This window comes from Phocoena sinus, chromosome 19 (assembly GCF_008692025.1).
Source record: "Phocoena sinus isolate mPhoSin1 chromosome 19, mPhoSin1.pri, whole genome shotgun sequence".
Classification (NCBI taxonomy): Eukaryota; Metazoa; Chordata; class Mammalia; order Artiodactyla; family Phocoenidae; genus Phocoena; species Phocoena sinus.
In genome coordinates this window covers 39,946,587-39,963,994 of record NC_045781.1, presented here as the reverse complement: position 1 = coordinate 39,963,994, position 17,408 = coordinate 39,946,587, and the positions used below count along the sequence as shown (strand labels likewise).

The 17,408-nt window shown below is 40.4% G+C and overlaps 1 protein-coding gene across 3 annotated transcripts in view; it reads right to left on the bottom strand.

The window, feature by feature from the left end:
- Nucleotides 1-17,045, bottom strand: part of CBFB (core-binding factor subunit beta) — a 61,060-nt gene extending 44,015 nt beyond the window's left edge. For all 3 annotated transcript variants that reach the window (XM_032613271.1, XM_032613270.1, XM_032613269.1), the window contains exons 1-3: nucleotides 16,677-17,045; nucleotides 16,362-16,448; nucleotides 11,738-11,854 (exon numbers count right to left, since the gene is read on the bottom strand). In XM_032613271.1, the coding sequence (XP_032469162.1) occupies nucleotides 11,738-11,854; nucleotides 16,362-16,448; nucleotides 16,677-16,754 (282 nt within the window). In that variant the 5' untranslated portion in view covers nucleotides 16,755-17,045. The remainder of the gene's footprint in view (nucleotides 1-11,737; nucleotides 11,855-16,361; nucleotides 16,449-16,676) is intronic.
- Nucleotides 17,046-17,408: the final 363 nt, after the last annotated feature.

Sequence of the window (17,408 nt, the reverse complement as noted above, 5' to 3'; positions counted from 1 at the left end):
ACATCTAAATTCTCCTAATGGAAACGCTGCAGTCACATGTTCCTAGGCTACCCTTTTGTTTTTTTTGTTTTTTTTTTTGGGGGGCTGTGTTGGGTCTTCATTGCTGCACACAGGCTTTTCCTAGCTGTGGTGAGCTGGGGCTGCTCTTCCTTGCGGTGCGAGGGCTTCCCATTGCAGTGGCTTCTCTTGTTGCAGAGCACGGGCTCTAGGTGCGTGGGCTTCAGGAGATGTGGCCTGCGGGCTCATTAGCTGTGGCACACGGGCTCTAGAGGGCAGGCTCAGTAGTTGTGGCGCACAGGCGTAGTTGCTCCGTGGCATGTGGGATCTTCCCAGACCAGGGCTCAAACCCGTGTCCCCAGCATTGGCAGGCGGATTCTTAACCACTGCGCCACCAGGGAAGCCCTACCTTTTTTTTTTTTTTGAAGTACGCGGGCCTCTCACTGCTGTGGCCTCTCCCGTTGCGGAGCACAGGCTCTGGACGCACAGGCTCAGCGGCCATGGCTCACTGGCCCAGCTGCTCTGCAGCATGTGGGATCCTCCCGGACCGAGGCATGAACCCGCGTCCCCTGCATCGGCAGGCGGACTCTCAACCACTGCGCCACCAGGGAAGCCCTACCCTTTTGTTTTAATCTGAAGATTAATCTGCCTTCATATCTAAAGTTTTAAAACACAGAAGGGCTTAGTATTGACTGTATACATGGAAGAAAGGTTTTCCCCTGTAAAAACAACCTGCCAACCATTCCCAGACTTGACCCTTTCCTGCTGAGGACACACAGTACAGCACAGCAAAGTATCAGAGTCCTAAAAGCACAGTTACACTGCCAAAAGGCACATTTTAAGTGTTATTTTAAATTCTTGGTTCCTAAATACACATCAATTTGAGAAGGCCCAGTCTAAATTGAAAAGCTCATAGTAGATAATAGTTTCCAACTATTTACATTGTATACTTTCATAAAAGAAGGTAACAGTAATTAAACTCCCCACCAAATCACTGTCTATAACATGAAGAACACAGTTAGCTAGTCTGTGGCTTCTAATATTCTGTAGAAAACTAAGTATCAAAGAAGTGATATCAAATAAATAAAGTCTCTAAGTCTGCTCAAGCTAAATAGCATTAAAATTTACAAATGCTTTCTTCTCAGTAAAAAGGAGATCATAAAAGTATCAATCTATGTTATCTATGTAGCAATTAAAACAGCACCTGGCACATAGCCAGTGCTACAGAACTGTTTGCTATTATTATTCTAATTCTTAAATGAGGAAATTAGAGTACACAGGAGCAAAGGGAGTCCCATATATTCAGACGTAGTTAATAAATGTTTTCTGCCCACCAAAACACCTTTACTAGAATGCCCAAAATTTTCTGTAGGAGAGAAAAAGATTTTTCATATGATTGCCATGTGTACAGTATTGACTGACTACTGTTTCCTACATTTGCAAAGATTTCCTAGATGGATGAAGACTCATGTGTGCTCGTTAGGTACATTGATGTCCATATTTCTCATCTTTTTATTCTAAAAATTAACACTGATAATCATTTTGTTGCTTCTTTCTTATACAAAGGTATCTATTTCTGATTTTTCTATTCTTTGATAGTTAATAACAGTAAGATCAGAAAGATATGGATATTTTAATGTCAGATAAAAAAGTATCCTACAATTAATAAGATGTGCAGAAAATTCAAAGATAAAAAGTAAATGCTATATCAAATAGAATAATTTTTACTTTAAAATTTAAATATACACAGAAAAAAATAAGAACAGCAATATAACAAAACATTAACAATGGTTTTCTAAGAGGTAGGTTATGGATGATTTTTATATCTTTTCTAAAAGTGTATTTTCCAAATTTTTCTTATTTCTTTTGTCAGGAAAAAGGTTATTTTAAAACACTACATTGAGGGACTTCCCTGGTGGTGCAGTGGTTAAGAATGCCAATGCAGGGGACACGGGTTCTATCCCTGGTCCGGGAAGATCCCACATGCCGCGGAGCAACTAAGCCCATGAACCACAACTACTGAGCCCACGTGCCACAACTACCGAAGCCCGCGCACCTAGAGCCGGTGCTCCACAACAAGAGAAGCCACCGCAAAGAGAAGCCGGCGCACCACAATAAAGAGTAGCCCTTGCTTGCCGTAACTAGAGAAAGCCCGCGCGCAGCAACAAAGACCCAACACAGCCAAAAATAAAATAAATAAATTTATATATATAAAAAAAACCTCACTACATTGAAACAACACAGATGAACCTTAAAGACATTATGCTGAGGGGAATAAGTCAGTCACAACAGGACAAATACCATATGATTCCACTTATAAGAGGTACCTAAAGGAATCAAATTCACAAAGACAGAAGTAGAATGGCAGTTGCCAGGGGCTGGGGGCATGGGAAAGGAGAACGGAGAATTATGGTTAATGGGTACAGAGTTTCAGTTTGAAGAAGATGACAAAAGCTCTGGAGATGGATGGTGGTGACAGTTACACAACAGTTTTAATATACTTAACGATACTGAACTGTACAGTTAAAAACCGTTAAAATGGTAAATTTTTTGTGATGTATATTTTACCATAATAAACAAAATAAAAACACAAGCTCAAAAAAACCAACCAACCAAACAAACAAACCCAAACATGGAGGTCCAGTGGTTAAGACTCTGCTTCCAATGCAGAAGGCATGGGTTCGATCCCTGGCTGGGGAACTAAGAGCCTACGTGCCACGCAACGCGGCAATCAATCAATCAATAAAGACTTAAAGAAAAATACATCAAGCTCTTGAAGGAACTACCATTAATTTCAAGATTATCAACATTATGAGCCAGGCAGCATTAAAGTTTACAAATCAGAGAAAGTTAAGAGAGGCACAACAGAAGCCAAAATTACACTTACATTATAGCAGTTTTGACAGAATCTGTATTTATATTTCCTAATACAATGTTTTTTAAAATAAATATTTTATTTTTTATTTTAAAAAATATTTATTTATTTGGCTGTGCCGGGTCTTAGTTGCAGCATGCGGGATCTAGTTCCCTGGTCAGGGATCAAACCGGGGCCCACTGCATTGGGAGCACAGAGTCTTAACCACTGGACCACCAGCGAAGTCCCCAATACAGTGTTTTATATGCAGTCAAGGCTATCTCTACTTTAAAACAGACTTATAATAAAACTTCAATTGCAAAAATATCGATAAAGAACCTGTATTTAATACATAAAAAATGCTTACATCTCAATAATAACTTGATATCAAAAAATGGGCAAAAGTTTTGAACAGACACTGCCAAAGATACACAAATGGCACACGAGCACATAAAACATGCTCAACATCATTAGTCACTAGGGAGATGCAAATTAAAACCAAAATGAGATACCACTACAAACTCACTAAAATATCTAAAATTAAAAAGACCGACAGCACAAAGTGTTAGTAAAGACGTGAAGTAACTGAAACTTTCGTACATGGCTAGTTGGAATGTGAAACTGTACAGCCACTTTGGAGAGCAGTTTGACAGTTCCTTAAAAGTTATACTCATGAAACAACCCAGTAATTTCAGTCCTATATATCTACCTAAGAGAAATGAAAACAAATGTCTACATAAAAGACTTGTATATAAATGTTCAAAGCAGCAGAATAGCCAAAACAAGGGGAAATAACTCAAATGGCCATCAACTGGTAAATGGATAAAGAAAGTGTTACAAGTCCAAACAGTGGAATACTACTCAGTAATAAAAAGGAATGGACTACTATACACACAATAAAGATGAATTTCAAGAGCAAGTTGCTAAGTACAAAAGACTACATACTGTATGATTCCATTTATATGAAATTCCAGAAAAGACAAAATAGTATGTAATAGAAAGGAGATAGTGGTTACCTGAAATGACACTGCCTGCAAAGGGGCATGAGGGAACTTTCTGAGGTTATGGAAATATTCTGTATCTTTATTGTGGTAGTAATCACACCAACGACTGTACACATTTGTCACTGAATTATATACCTTAAATAGGTGAATTCTGTTGTATATAAATTATATCTCAATAATGACAATTGAAAAAAAAATTACAAAAGAAAATGGGAAGCAGTAAAGCTGGGATATAGCAGCCCTTCTCAAAAACTGATTTCTTTAGTTGAACATTTCAATAGTCTTTATCCTTGAAGTGTCTGAACTAATCATTCAAAAATACTGGGGTAGGAAACAGAAGCAAAAAGGGAAAGAATTAAGGATGTTTCTCTCAGACATATTTTCTGACATCTCTAACTTGAAATATATAATTGAGATATGGCCAAGACTAAAATGTTATCTTTACATTAAAAGGTAAATCTAGGCAAATAATGCAATTCAAGAAAAGGGGAAAAGATCAGTGCTGTATATCAATTATATCTCAAAAAACCTGGGAGAAAAAAGAGAGGAAAAAAAAAAGAGTACATCATCTTCAAATACTTCAGAGGTACATTTATCATATATGAAAATTAATGTAACTCTAACTGGAAGGTACTATGATATTCTCATTTTTAAACATTATTATTTCTTCATGAAGTCAGTCAACTCTTCTTGGATTTAAAAGTTGTTGAAATAGGGCTTCCCTGGTGGCTCAGTGTTAAGAATCCGCCTGCCAATGCAGGGGACACGGGTTTGAGCCCTGGTCCGGGAAGATCCCACATGCCGCGGAGAAACTAAGCCCGTGTGCCACAACTACAGAGCCTGCGCTCTAGAGCCCGCAAGCCACAACTACTGAGCCCGTGTGCCACAACTACTGAAGCCCACGCATCTAGAGCCCGTGCTCCACAACAAGAGAAGCCACTGCAATGAGAAGCCCGTGCACCGCTACAAAGAGTAGCCCCCTCTCCACAACTAGAGAAAGCCCATGCACAGCAACGAAGACCCAATGCAGCCAAAAATAAATAAAATAAATTTATTTTTAAAAATTATTGAAATAAAACTTTTCTAAAAGCCCAGATTACTTATTTCAATGCACTGAACTGTTGATAACTAAGTGCTGGAAAATATACTTCATGTTTTAGTTGAATTGAAATACTTAAAGTCTTGATCTAACAAGTTAGTTGTAAAGTTGCCTCAATTTCTCTTGGGGAAACCACATTCCGAAGCGTTACCACAGATATCTTTTATTTGGAGTGACTGGGCTGTATAAGGAGGAGAGGGAACTTGCTGCTGAGCCTGAATACGGATTTCTCAAAGCTAACATTAAGGAGTCCTCTAAACTCTGCCAAATTGTGGATGGTATATAAACAGACACAATATTTATTTTGGGACAAAGATCCTGCAAGTAAGTAAGCAAAACACTCCAGAAGCAGCCGTCACAGACCTTTGAAGACATTTAAAACAAGCGTTTGTCCTCATGCATTAAATCAAATGCTGTTAAATTTTGCTTTGTTATTTTATGCTGATGAAAATGAATGATAAAAGATTTTCATTTTAAGTATAAATGTTCAGAAAGGACAAAAAAAGTAAAACACATAACTTATCAAAAATGTTTAAAAGTACCTACTCTAACACCATACACATTATAATTACTCCCAATGTCTGCTATTAACATTACCTGACTATCAATTAAAATCCTAAGGTATAAATAGCAATGCAACAACCATATAAAGTTTAGCTGCTTTTTCTGGGACCAGATAGTATTCTAGATATATCTAGATAAAACTAGATAGTATATTCAATTTCCATAGAAAAAATGGTAAATAGCACTATAAAGTTCATTTGTTCAGTTTATAAAGTGTTTTCATACCCTTCATGCTCACAAACTAGGATCATGTAGTAAGCATAAACAATCATTAATTTAAAAACCTAAGGAGGCTTTCAAAAACACAATGCATGCAAAAACCATTACTCTGACCACTCAAGACTAATAACTTATGGTCAACCATAATTATCTGCATTTGTTTGAAATAAAAATCAATTGGAAATAGATTCTAAGAGGAAAGATCAAATGAATTGGGTGTTGCTTGGTCTACAAAAATTTAACATAAGAATGATTTCAATTCTATCTGTTGCATCCCTTGTCTTCTGACAGCTAAATTAGGGGAAAGCAGTTTAAGTTAAGGAAGAATTATAAACATTTTGGCTGTTTAGGTTTATAAAATACCAGGATGGACCACTTGGGAAAGATGCAGCCTCCCAACATAGTCGAGCTACCTGAAGTGAAGCTGACCTAAGGCACTCTACAGCACTAAAACTCCTTGATTATCTATAATCTCACCCTACAAACCCATCAAATAGCCTAACTTTGGATAGGGCTTTACAATTTAAAAGGCATTTTCACATATTCTGGTACATCATTTAATCCTCACATAGGGAAGACATTCTGATTCCCAATTACAGGTAAGGAAACCAGTTATGATTGTCTTTTGACTTATATCCAGAGCTCTTTCCACTACACTGTATTATTTTAAACCTCTTCTAACAAAGACCCTTATTAAGAGTCAATGTAGACAACTCACTAGATACCTGGGTGCAAAAGTCAAATATATTTGAAAGACAGACTATAAAATTGTGTGCTCTGACTTGATGGTCAGTTATCCATTAACAGACCTTCCTTACTGAAGACCCTTGGTTTGAAAATATTCCTACAAACACAAAGGTAGAAAGAATGAATAAAAGGACTGGTTTTGCTATGACCACTTTCTTAGATCATAAAGCCATATTTCAAATCAAAGAGACTATGGAGCTTCTGTTTCCTATTAGCATTCTAATCTTTTTCTGAATTCATCAAATTTAAGTGAACATTGTGGTAGCCAGCCTCCAAGATGGCCCCAATGACCCCAGCCTCCTCTCATGTTTGTGAATAAACCACCCCCCTTCCTGTTGAGTGTGGGCTAGACTTAGTGACTCACTTCTAATGAACAGGAGAAGACACAAGTGATCAGAGAATAGGTCATAAAAAGCAGGGTGACCTCATTCTTTTTCTCTCTATGGAGAGGAACATGTGACTAGGAACTGAAGCCACTGACCAAAAGTGATGAGTGAGCTTGGAAGGGGATCCTTTAGCTCCAGCCAAGCCCTCAGAGACTGCGCAGCCCCAAGAGCTTGACTGCAATCTCCTAGGAGACCCTAAGCCAGAACCACCCAGCCAAGCCACTCCCAGATTCCTGTAAAAGGGCAGGAGGAGACTGAAACATTATCTGGATTGTGGGTGGTGTTTACATGGGTGTGTACATTTGTTAAAACTCAAATTATACACTTAAAGTGGGTGCATTTTTTGGTAAGTAAACTATACTTCAATAAAGTTGATTAAAAAAAAAGCCACTGAACTCTTGAGATAAGCAAAGGGTCACTTATGAAAAAGCAGTGCCATAACTTAAGAAGTTAAGGGTGGGTGGTGAGAAAACAGAAGCTGCAACAAGCTACCACCACAAACTCACATATACTAAACTGCTCCTCAAAACTGCTCCACCCACAGCTTTTCTCATCTCAGATGACAGTAATCCCATACTCCCAGCTGCTCTAACCAGAAAGTTAAGAGTCATTCTTTTTTTTTTTAATTTATTTATTTATTTTTGGCTGTGTTGGGTCTTTGCTGCTGCGCGCAGGCTTTCTCTGGTTGCGGCAAGCGGGGGCTACTCTTTGTTGCAGTGCCCAGGCTTCTCATTGCGGTGGCTTCTCTTGTTGTGGAGCACAGGCTCTAGGTTCGTGGGCTTCAGTAGTTGCAGCACGCAGGCTCAGTAGTTATGGCACACGAGCTTAGCTGCTACGTGGCATGTGGGATCTTCCCAGACCAGGGCTCAAACCCGCGTCCCCTGCATTGGCAGGCAGATTCTTTTTTTTTTTTTTTTTTTTTTTTTTTTTTTTTGCGGTATGTGGGCCTTTCACTCTTGTGGCCTCTCCTGTTGCAGAGCACAGGCTCCGGACGTGCAGGCTCAGCGGCCATGGCTCACGGGCCCAGCCGCTCCGTGGCATGTGGGATCTTCCCGGACTGGGGCACGAACCCGTGTCCCCTGTATCGGCAGGTGGACTCTCAACCACTGCGCCACCAGGGAAGCCCGGCAGGCGGATTCTTAACCACTGTGCCACCAGGAAAGCCCAGAGTCATTCGTTTTTTTAAAGATTTTTTTTAAAAAAATTATTTATTAATTTATTTTATTTTTGGCTGAGCTGGGTCTTCGTTGCTGCCCGTGGGCTTTCTCTAGTTGTGGCAAGTAGGGGCTACTCTTCGTCGTGGTGCACGGGATTCTCATTGCAATGGCTTCTCTTGTTGCGGAGCATGGGCTCTAGGAGCACGGGCTTCAGTAGTTGTGGCTCGTGAGCTCAGCAGTTGTGGCTTGTAGGCTCTAGAGCACAGGCTCAGTAGTTGTGGCACACAGGATTAGCTGCTCTATGCCACGTGGGATCTTCCTGGACCAGGGCTCAAACCCGTGTCTCCCACATTAGCAGGCGGATTCTTAACCACTGCGCCACCAGGGAAGCCCCTGGAGTCATTCTTGACTCTCACACCTTACATCCAATCCATAAGCAAATCCTGTTGGCTGTACCTCAAAATATATCCAGACTATGACTACTTCTCACCACTTCCATTGCTACCAGCCTAGTCTCTCACCGAGACTAAAGCAATAGCCCAACTGGTCCCCCTGCTTCACTCTTGCCCCCTAAACCTGTTAACCCAGCAGCTAGAGTGATCCTTTCAAAACTTAAGGCAGATCATATCACTCATGTGCTCAAAAAGCAGAAACTACTCCCCACTCCACTCAGAATAAAGTCCACGTTGTTGCATGGTCTCCCACAGTCACATAAACCGGCTCCTTGACATCTCCCTCATCTCTTCTACTCCTCTCCTCCTCACTCAGTCTACTCCAGCCATACCAGCCCGCTTGTTGTTTAATAAACACACTGTGCAAGCTCCCACTCTAGGGCCTTTACAAGGCTGTGTCCTCTGTCTGGAACATCTTTCCTTCAGATATCTGCATGGCTCATCATTCCCTAACCTCCTTCGGGCCTCTGCTCAAATATGACCTTCTCTACCCAGACTCTCCTATTTAAAATTACAGACATTCCTGTTCATTGATAACCCTTATTTTACTCTAATTTTCCTTTTTTTCCAGAGCACTTACCACTCTGTAACATATTACATACCTTATGTACTATGCATATTGCCTACTACTCCATTCCTTCCATAAAACAACCTCCAGGACAGGATCTTTGTTTTGTTCACTGATGCATCTCAAGTGCCCAGGACAGTGTTCACTCAGCATACATAACAGGTGTTCAACAAAGAACTTCTGAATGAATTTTTGAGTAACTGTGTCAGGTACTGAGCTAAGCACTTTATATACACTATTTCATTTAATCACTACGGCCACCCTGGGAGATATGTATTAAACTCACGTTATAATTGAGGACCATAAAGATAAAATAACTAGTCCAAAGTTATAGAGTAATAAATGAAGTAGTGTATGAAGCCAGGACTTAATTATACCTAACTTGAAAGGCTTAACCACTCATCTTCTCAAAGCTGGGTTTGAATGGGAAGAGAACTAAGCTGCCTTAGGATGTAACAAGGTCAAGAGTATGTGGAAGAAGAGACACTGATTTTGGATCCAATATAAGGAGCAGAGGCAAATAATTAACATTTAGGGAAATTCCTTCAATTTGCTTTGCTTCTAGTCCTATGGGCACAGAAATAAACGTTAATGGTTATCAGAAAGACATCATAAAAAAGGAGGACGAGAAATAAGAGACCCTGTAGCCTGAGCTCTATGGATGAGAAAACACGGGTTATCTTTTCTCTAAATTCACTGGAGTACTTATTTATCCCAGTGGTATAGAGTGATATACTAGCAGGGTTTTTTTTCATTAAATTTTTTCCCCTAGATTCTACTGGCGTAGTACAAGTGTTGGTAAAATTATATTTGAGAAATATATCATCTATGCACAAACATTTACAGATTTAAATCTGAGGGAAAGATACAGATTTCTGCCAGCGTTACCATCCTTGGAACACAGCCACGTTCATTTGTTTACGTATTGTCTATGGCTCCTTTCACACTGTAACAGCGAACCTGAGTAGTTGCAACAGAGAACATACGCCTGCAAAACTGAAAATATTTTCTCTCTGGCCCTTTACAGAAAAAAAATTATAAAACAAGTATTAAAATATAAGTTTCTTACATCAGTTCTAGCACTCTTCCTGATATATTTGAAAACAAAACCTCTAAATTCTAGAATAAGCCATCTAACGTTTTTGTTCTTGTTGATCATATAACTGAAAACATCTCAATGGCTTAAGTCCAAAGATAATGTGGTCTTGTACTTCCTTGGTGGCGCAGTGGTTAAGAATCCTCCTGCCAATGCAGGGGACACAGGTTGAAGCCCTGGTCCGGGAAGATCCCACATGCCGCAGAGCAACTAAGCTCGTGCGCCACAACTACTGAGCCTATGCTCTAGGGCCCATGTGCCACAACTACTGAGCTCACGTGCCACAGCTACTGAAGCCCGTGTGCCTAGAGCCCGTGCTCCACAACAAGAGAAGCCTGCGCACCGCAACAAAGAGTAGCTCCCGCTCGCCACAACTAGAGAAAGCCCATGTGCAGCAACGAAGACCCAACACAGCCAAAATCAATCAATAAAATTTATTTTTAAAAATAATAAATAAATAAAATTAAAGAAAACAAAAAACCCCTCTTCGTTGTATATATACAAAATAAGAAAATCCTTTTCGGAGGGGTGGTGGTGGTGGGATGAATTGGGAGATTGGGATTGACATATATACACTAATATGTATAAAATAGATAACAAAAAGAACCTGCTGTATAAAAAATAAAATTCAAAAATTCAATCAATAAATAAAAAGAAAATCCTTTTCCTAATACAGTCCAATACAAAAATCTTTTAAGTTCCTCAAAGGACTATTTAGATGTTTCTTATGTTTTGCAAATAAAGTGATAGGTTATACTATTCACGATGACACGTAGAAAAGTAATTTAGCAAGTTAATAAAAATAGGTATAGAAATACACTGCAAAGGAAACAGGAGAAATACTGAGTACAAAATGAGGTCAAAAAATTTTCTTTAAATATTTTATTTCAAGAAGTCAATTTCCACATTAAAAGATGAACCAATCCAAGATATTATTCATTAACATTTCATCAAAATCATAAACACATTTAACTTAGATTTTAATATGGCTCTCAGCTTAAACATTTCCAACTACATTTTCCATATATTCAACCTAAACTTCCAACATAATAATTTTAAGACATTTATGTTTCCCAGAAGCTTTTCCTCAGAACAAAAAAATTATTTCCAAGTTAACAACTTCACATTGTTTTTCTCAAAATTAAATTTGCTATATTAACAGAAGTAGAAAGCTAACCATAAACTATTTCCAAATATTATTAAATTTTAAGCCTACAGAGGCTTTTCCCATTTTTCTCTAAATTTCATTTTTTTTTACAACACCATAGTCACACACATTTTAGTAGAACAAAAAATTTCTTGTCAACACTTCAAAGGAATTAAGTTTCAAATGTTACATGTAAGAAAGCACACTACTCTTAAGGGCTAGAACTTTCTATGGCAAATGATATAAACATGAAATTAGCAATAAAATTATATAAAAATTTGATTTTTAAAAATTGTATTATATCTTTATAATACAGAATGAAAACAAATCTGATCATATGCCTGAATAATCAAACCTGTGATCTATTTATTAAAATGTAAATCATCAGATAATCTCTAGTAATAAAACCATCCACAGTATTTCAAATTGCAAAGAAATGTTTCCTACCTTGCCTGCTTCTCTTTCTAAGTCGACATACTCTCGGCTAGGTGTTTGTCGCTGTTCTCCCTGCCAGCTGGCCGGAAAAAACTGGAGAGACAGATTGGTTCCTGTGGCCACAAAAGCCTTTTAGAAAAATCAATACAAACAGGATCAGGAGCAGGACATTACATAAATTATGCAGGCAGTCATTTATTTTTACATCAGTTTCTGTCTTAAGCCAGGCAGCACCAAGATTACTTAAAAGTAAAAAAACATGCACTCATCATTTTTCTTAAGTATTAAGTTACAAACATCTGATTCCATTTTGAGGACATTTGCCATTGGCTGCTTAAATATAAAATCAGACATGGAATCAATACTTTCTTTCAGGTCATTTTTTGCTGACGTTAGTATAGTGCACTGCTAATGGCTAACCAGAAGCCACCATCACTGTATTTAAAAACCTGTATTTTTAAATGTGAAAATCACTGAAGAGCTGAATATTTTGAATTTTAAAGCATACCACAATTTAAAGTTGTGCAAATGAGACATTTTAATTTTTCCTGATTTCTCTTGCTCAAAGAAACACTATGCTCCAAAACCCATGTTAAAAATGCACTTGGAGATGACTGGAAGTGAAAATATCTCCACAATATATCACATTGGGAGGAGCTCATTATCATGAATAAACTAACCAAATATCACTTCAAGTGCTTTTTAATAACCCAAATTTATAAGATGAAGACAATATCCTCCATTATGGTTTTTAGCAGAATTCTCTCTCAGAGACAAAAATTCTAGTTTCAGGAAAGGCTCAGCTTAAAAAATACAGACCTTTTCATCCCCGTAGGTGTCTATTTTATCCAGTTTCCCAAATTCCAGTCACTTGCACAGTGAATACAAATAAATGTTAATACCTTCCTACTGAAAAAAAAAATGCACCTGTGACTGTCTCTCCTCTGATAAACCATACACTAGCATGTGATGTAACTACTTCTCATCTCTCTAAAACCTTGGATGATTAAAAAAATATGCATTTTCTAAAACCCAACTTTAGGAGAACTGATTCTGACAATAACAAAAGAGTATTCATCTAATATTTATAAAAGATTTGGATGGCACAGCTCAATAGACAGAACAATCTAAAACCATTTCAATACAGTCTCATTCTGTGTAGCCCCTGAGCAATTTACTCTATATTTCCCCCAAGTAAAAAATGGAAATAGCCATGTCCCTCTTCCCCAGGGAAAATATGAAAGAAATAAGTAAAAAACATTTGAAAAAAATTTTTTTTCATCATCTAAATGTTAACTCTTCTTTGTTGAAATCAGAGAACTTTTTGTTTGTTTTATTTTACTAACTAAAGTTCTTAAGCATAATTTGTTTCCAAGCATAGTCTTCATCTGAAAGCAAGGGGTTCACATTTTTGGGCAATTTGTTTAAAGCATTAGTTGATTCAGCTATCCACTAGTTCCCCTGATGATTAAGGGCTTAGATTCTTTAGAGATAAAAATTACAGTACTTCCTATGATTGGTACTCGTAGGTACAACTGTCAACCTAACTGCTAAACCTCTATAGACATCTTTAATGGCATTTCCCTAATCACTGGGATACCTTTTCTTGTGGTAAATGTTTTATATGAACAGAGGCTGAACAAACATCAATATTACAATATTAATCTTAAAAAAAAATTGCCCACTATTAGCATAAGTTTAAAAAACAACCATCGAACTGAAATGAACTAATAATAGTTCAAATGAAAACAGACACTAGGTGGCAAACTGCCTAGGCTGTGTGACCTGAGGCAAATTACTTAACTCTGAACCTCAGTTTCCAGTATTTGTAAAGTGCTTAGAACAGTACCAAGTAAATGCTACATGTATTTGCTAAATACAATGAGAAGTAATTTTGAGCTGAAGAAGACAGCCAACCTTGTCAGTCTCAGATAATGAAATTCTCAGGGCAGATAAGAGATTCTGCCCATGAATGAATACCCTCCGTCAAAATCCCGCAGCCATGTTTCTTCAGTATTCACCTAGTTACAAATCCTTCTGCCACCAGTGTACCCCAAATCAGCTCTGTGTTAGGTGAAGACATTCTGCAGCTCTTATTACCTCACCTCCTGCCTGAAGGCCAACCTCAGAAGAGATTTCCTGCTTCATCACTTCATGTCCATTATCTTAACAACATCCCTCTCTGAGACAGAAGTGGTAAAAACAGATCACTCTAAAATACCATTTCCCAAATTTATCTGACCACAGAACTCTTTATTTTATTTTATTTTACTGGAACACCTACATATACCTAGGAGTTGGGAAAATTCTGTTTGAAAACACAAAGATGTCACACTGGTAAAAGTGTCTGTATGGAGGATTTCTAGAATGTCCTGACTATACTTTACAGGTTTCATTAAACTGTAAAATAGCACACCTGTGCCAGTCCAACATACCTTTTATTCTTCCATCTTCAGGATTAAAAATACATAGTTTTTACTGCTTTCACAGTAGTCACCATACCTCTCATAAGTATTTTTTTCTTTTATTAATCATTAGTGTTGAAGATACCTCTAACGCTCCTACTACAAGAGCTTATATAAGGAATAAATCAGGTTTTACCAAATAAATTCTACCCCTCACCCATAATCACTTTTATTTCATGCTATGATATGGAGTCTGGATAAGTTTTATGACTAAGAAGAGATGAGCATCACAGCCTTACACTGTTTCGCATCTAAATACAAAATAAACCCTTCATTAACCTCACTGTTAAAGTTAAGGAGATGTTCATAATAAAAAGAATAAAAGAGAGCGGAGAAAGTGTTGGATATAGTTTTGGGAACTATGCATATTTTTATCATACATGGCTGCTGTCAAAATAGAAGCAAAAAAATGCCTTTTCCACGCCTATTTTCCACCACCAAGTAAGTAAAAACCACAGCCTGTTTATAAGTCATAAGATATATTTTGGGCATTAAGCGAAGTAACCTCTAAATTCAAATAATCAAGTACTTATGATGCAAAAGACACTGTGCAAAACCCATACAGAGGGGGCTTATACGGAATTAATGTAGTCTCCATCCTCTAGAAGCTAAAAATCTCTCAATTTAAATATGGCTAACATTGAATTAAAAGGGGGGAAACTAGAAAGAGAGGGAAATGTGAAATTCCTTCCAAAAATAAAGTTACTTCCAAAACATCCATGGGTTGGGTATACCATCCACCTATTCCAAAAGGAAATTCAGACAAAGGATGATATAGTCACTGAGCCAAGTAATGAATGATTCTTCTACCACTCAGTGCCAAAACCAGAAAGTATTTGTCCTATACATTTGAATCATATAACTATTACAAACACTCAAAAAAGTGGGCTAAAATCTAGACACTTTCTTTTATAATGTGCAATAATGACCAAATATTCTAGAGTTCCTAATAAATTTGGCCAGTATCTTCTCATGATCTGTAATACAATTCTAAAAAGCCTTCATTTTAAGCATCAAAATATTTTAAAAAAATAAACGATTTCAGTGATGAAAAGGCAGAATTTTATGATATGTGAATTATGTCTCAATACCAATAAATAGATTCTCTACTGTACAAGGAATGGGAGAAGCAAATGTTTCAATATGTCTTCCTATTGTTAACCTAAATTCAAACTGCTTCCATACCTTCAAGTGTGTGCAGATGCAATGGTCCAAGTCATGGAGCAGATAATCAGATTCCATTATACAGTGCTACAACTTTTTAAAAAATTAATAATCAACCTCTTCTCTTTAGTTTTTTCCTATGCACTTTTTGGCTTCATCATTCTCTCTTCATTAGCACCTCCAGTAGGACAAACCAAAAGGAGATGAGGGGAACTAGGACACTTGAAGTTTTTTCAACATTAGGTTTCATGGAGGTAAGGCACCAAATCCACCACCTAAAACAGGGCCTGGGATCAACAGTGGGTTTTGCAGATCCATGCAATTCTTTAGTAACTTCAGGCCTAAACGGGATATGTTTTTTAGGTTTGGGGAAAAAACAAAAACAAAAAAACACCAAATGGTTTCTTTCTGATTCTCCTTAAGCTTAACATTCTAAGAAAAGAAGATGGCACGTTCTTGAGGGCTTCCCCCCCCCCTCTATTAGGACAACAGATAACTGGATTTACTCTCAGATTTATTCTCAGCTATACTGAAAATAAGACAGTTTCACATACAGGTTTACGAAAAATCTAGCGTCTAAGACACAAACTATCGCCCAAGAATCAGAACCTTGAACGAAGCCCAATTTTTTCCGTAAGGGTGTTTTCTTCCTACTAATAACCGACCCTTTCTTTAATCAGTGTCACAGCCTATACAACGACCTTTCCTTGTTTAGTTGGGCTCCGGTTTGAGTTCCACTCGCGGCGAAGTGTTTGCCGAGTCGTGTCTGGGAAACATAATCCACCCGCCGAGAACCACTGGGAAGAGTCTCCCCGCGAGGACGCGGCCCGCCAGTGTCTGGTTTCGCATTTTGAATCCCGAGTAGGAAGTGAGACGGCGCCCGCTCAGTTCCGGGAGCCGCGGCGTCCGCGGCGCCGTCCGGAACCGGCCTGGGCCGCGGCGGCCCCCGCGCAACAAGTGACCCGCGCGCGGCTTCCTCCCCTGTGCCCCCGGCCCCGCCGACTTACGATTTCCGAGCGGCCGTCACGGCAGGCGTTCTGGAAGCGCGCCTGGCGCTCCTCGTGGGGCCGGTCCCTGAAGCCCGTGTACTTAATCTGCAAGGCAGAGACGGCCCGAATTCAGAAGCCAAATCCGCGATGCCGCCCGCCCCGCGCGGCACCGATAAGGGCAACCAGAGTCTGCGGGCAGATGGCTGCCCGGCCGAGACTGCCCCTCCGCAGGCGCGCCGGCGCGGGGTTCCCGGGAGCCGCGCCGCCCAAACTTTTCTCCGCCCGGGCCCGCTCGGGGCGCGCCGCGGCCTCCCCGCCGCCCGCCTGCCTCACCTCACATTCGCGGCTCAGCTTCCTGAAGAACTCCTCGTTCTCGAACTTGCTTCTCTGGTCGGGCACGACGCGCGGCATCTTCCCGCCCTGAGGCTGCGCCGGCCGGCCGGGCTCCGGGCTTCCGCGGGCACCCGCTGGCCGGCTCTGCGCTGACCGACTGACCGCGCACCCGCGGCGCCCTGACTCTCGCTTCTCTTTGTTTCAGGCGCCCGCCCGCGTGGGCTCCCGCGCCGGGAGTCTGAGGTGCCGCCGCCCGCTCGAGCCCAGCCCACGCCGCCGCCGCCGCCGCCGCCGCCGCCGCCGCCGCCTCAGCAGTTGCCTACCGCCCGCGCGGACCCAGCACTCGCCGCCTCCGGCCGCCGCCGCCGCCGCCGCCGCCACTTCCTCTCACCGCCCACCTCGCTAGCCCGCCCGCCCCGCCCCCGTCGGCCCCACCCCTCCTCCTCGCGCGCCCGCCCGCCCCAAACTCCAGCAAACAAAACGCACCATTCACAACTCCGCGCCGCGCATGCGCTGCCCGTCCGCCCTGGGCTGCAGCGAAGCGGAGCTCCTCCCGCGGCGTGGCCCTGTTCCTCTGGACCGCCCGCGGGCCACTTGGTGTGGAATCGTCCGGTGGGGATCTGCCCGGTTCTTGGAGACAGGGAGCGGCCCATGCAGGTTCTTCCTTTCCACTGGAACTTTTGGGCTCCACAGCAGCGCGGAGTAACCCCAAAATGTCACGTGAACGCGAGG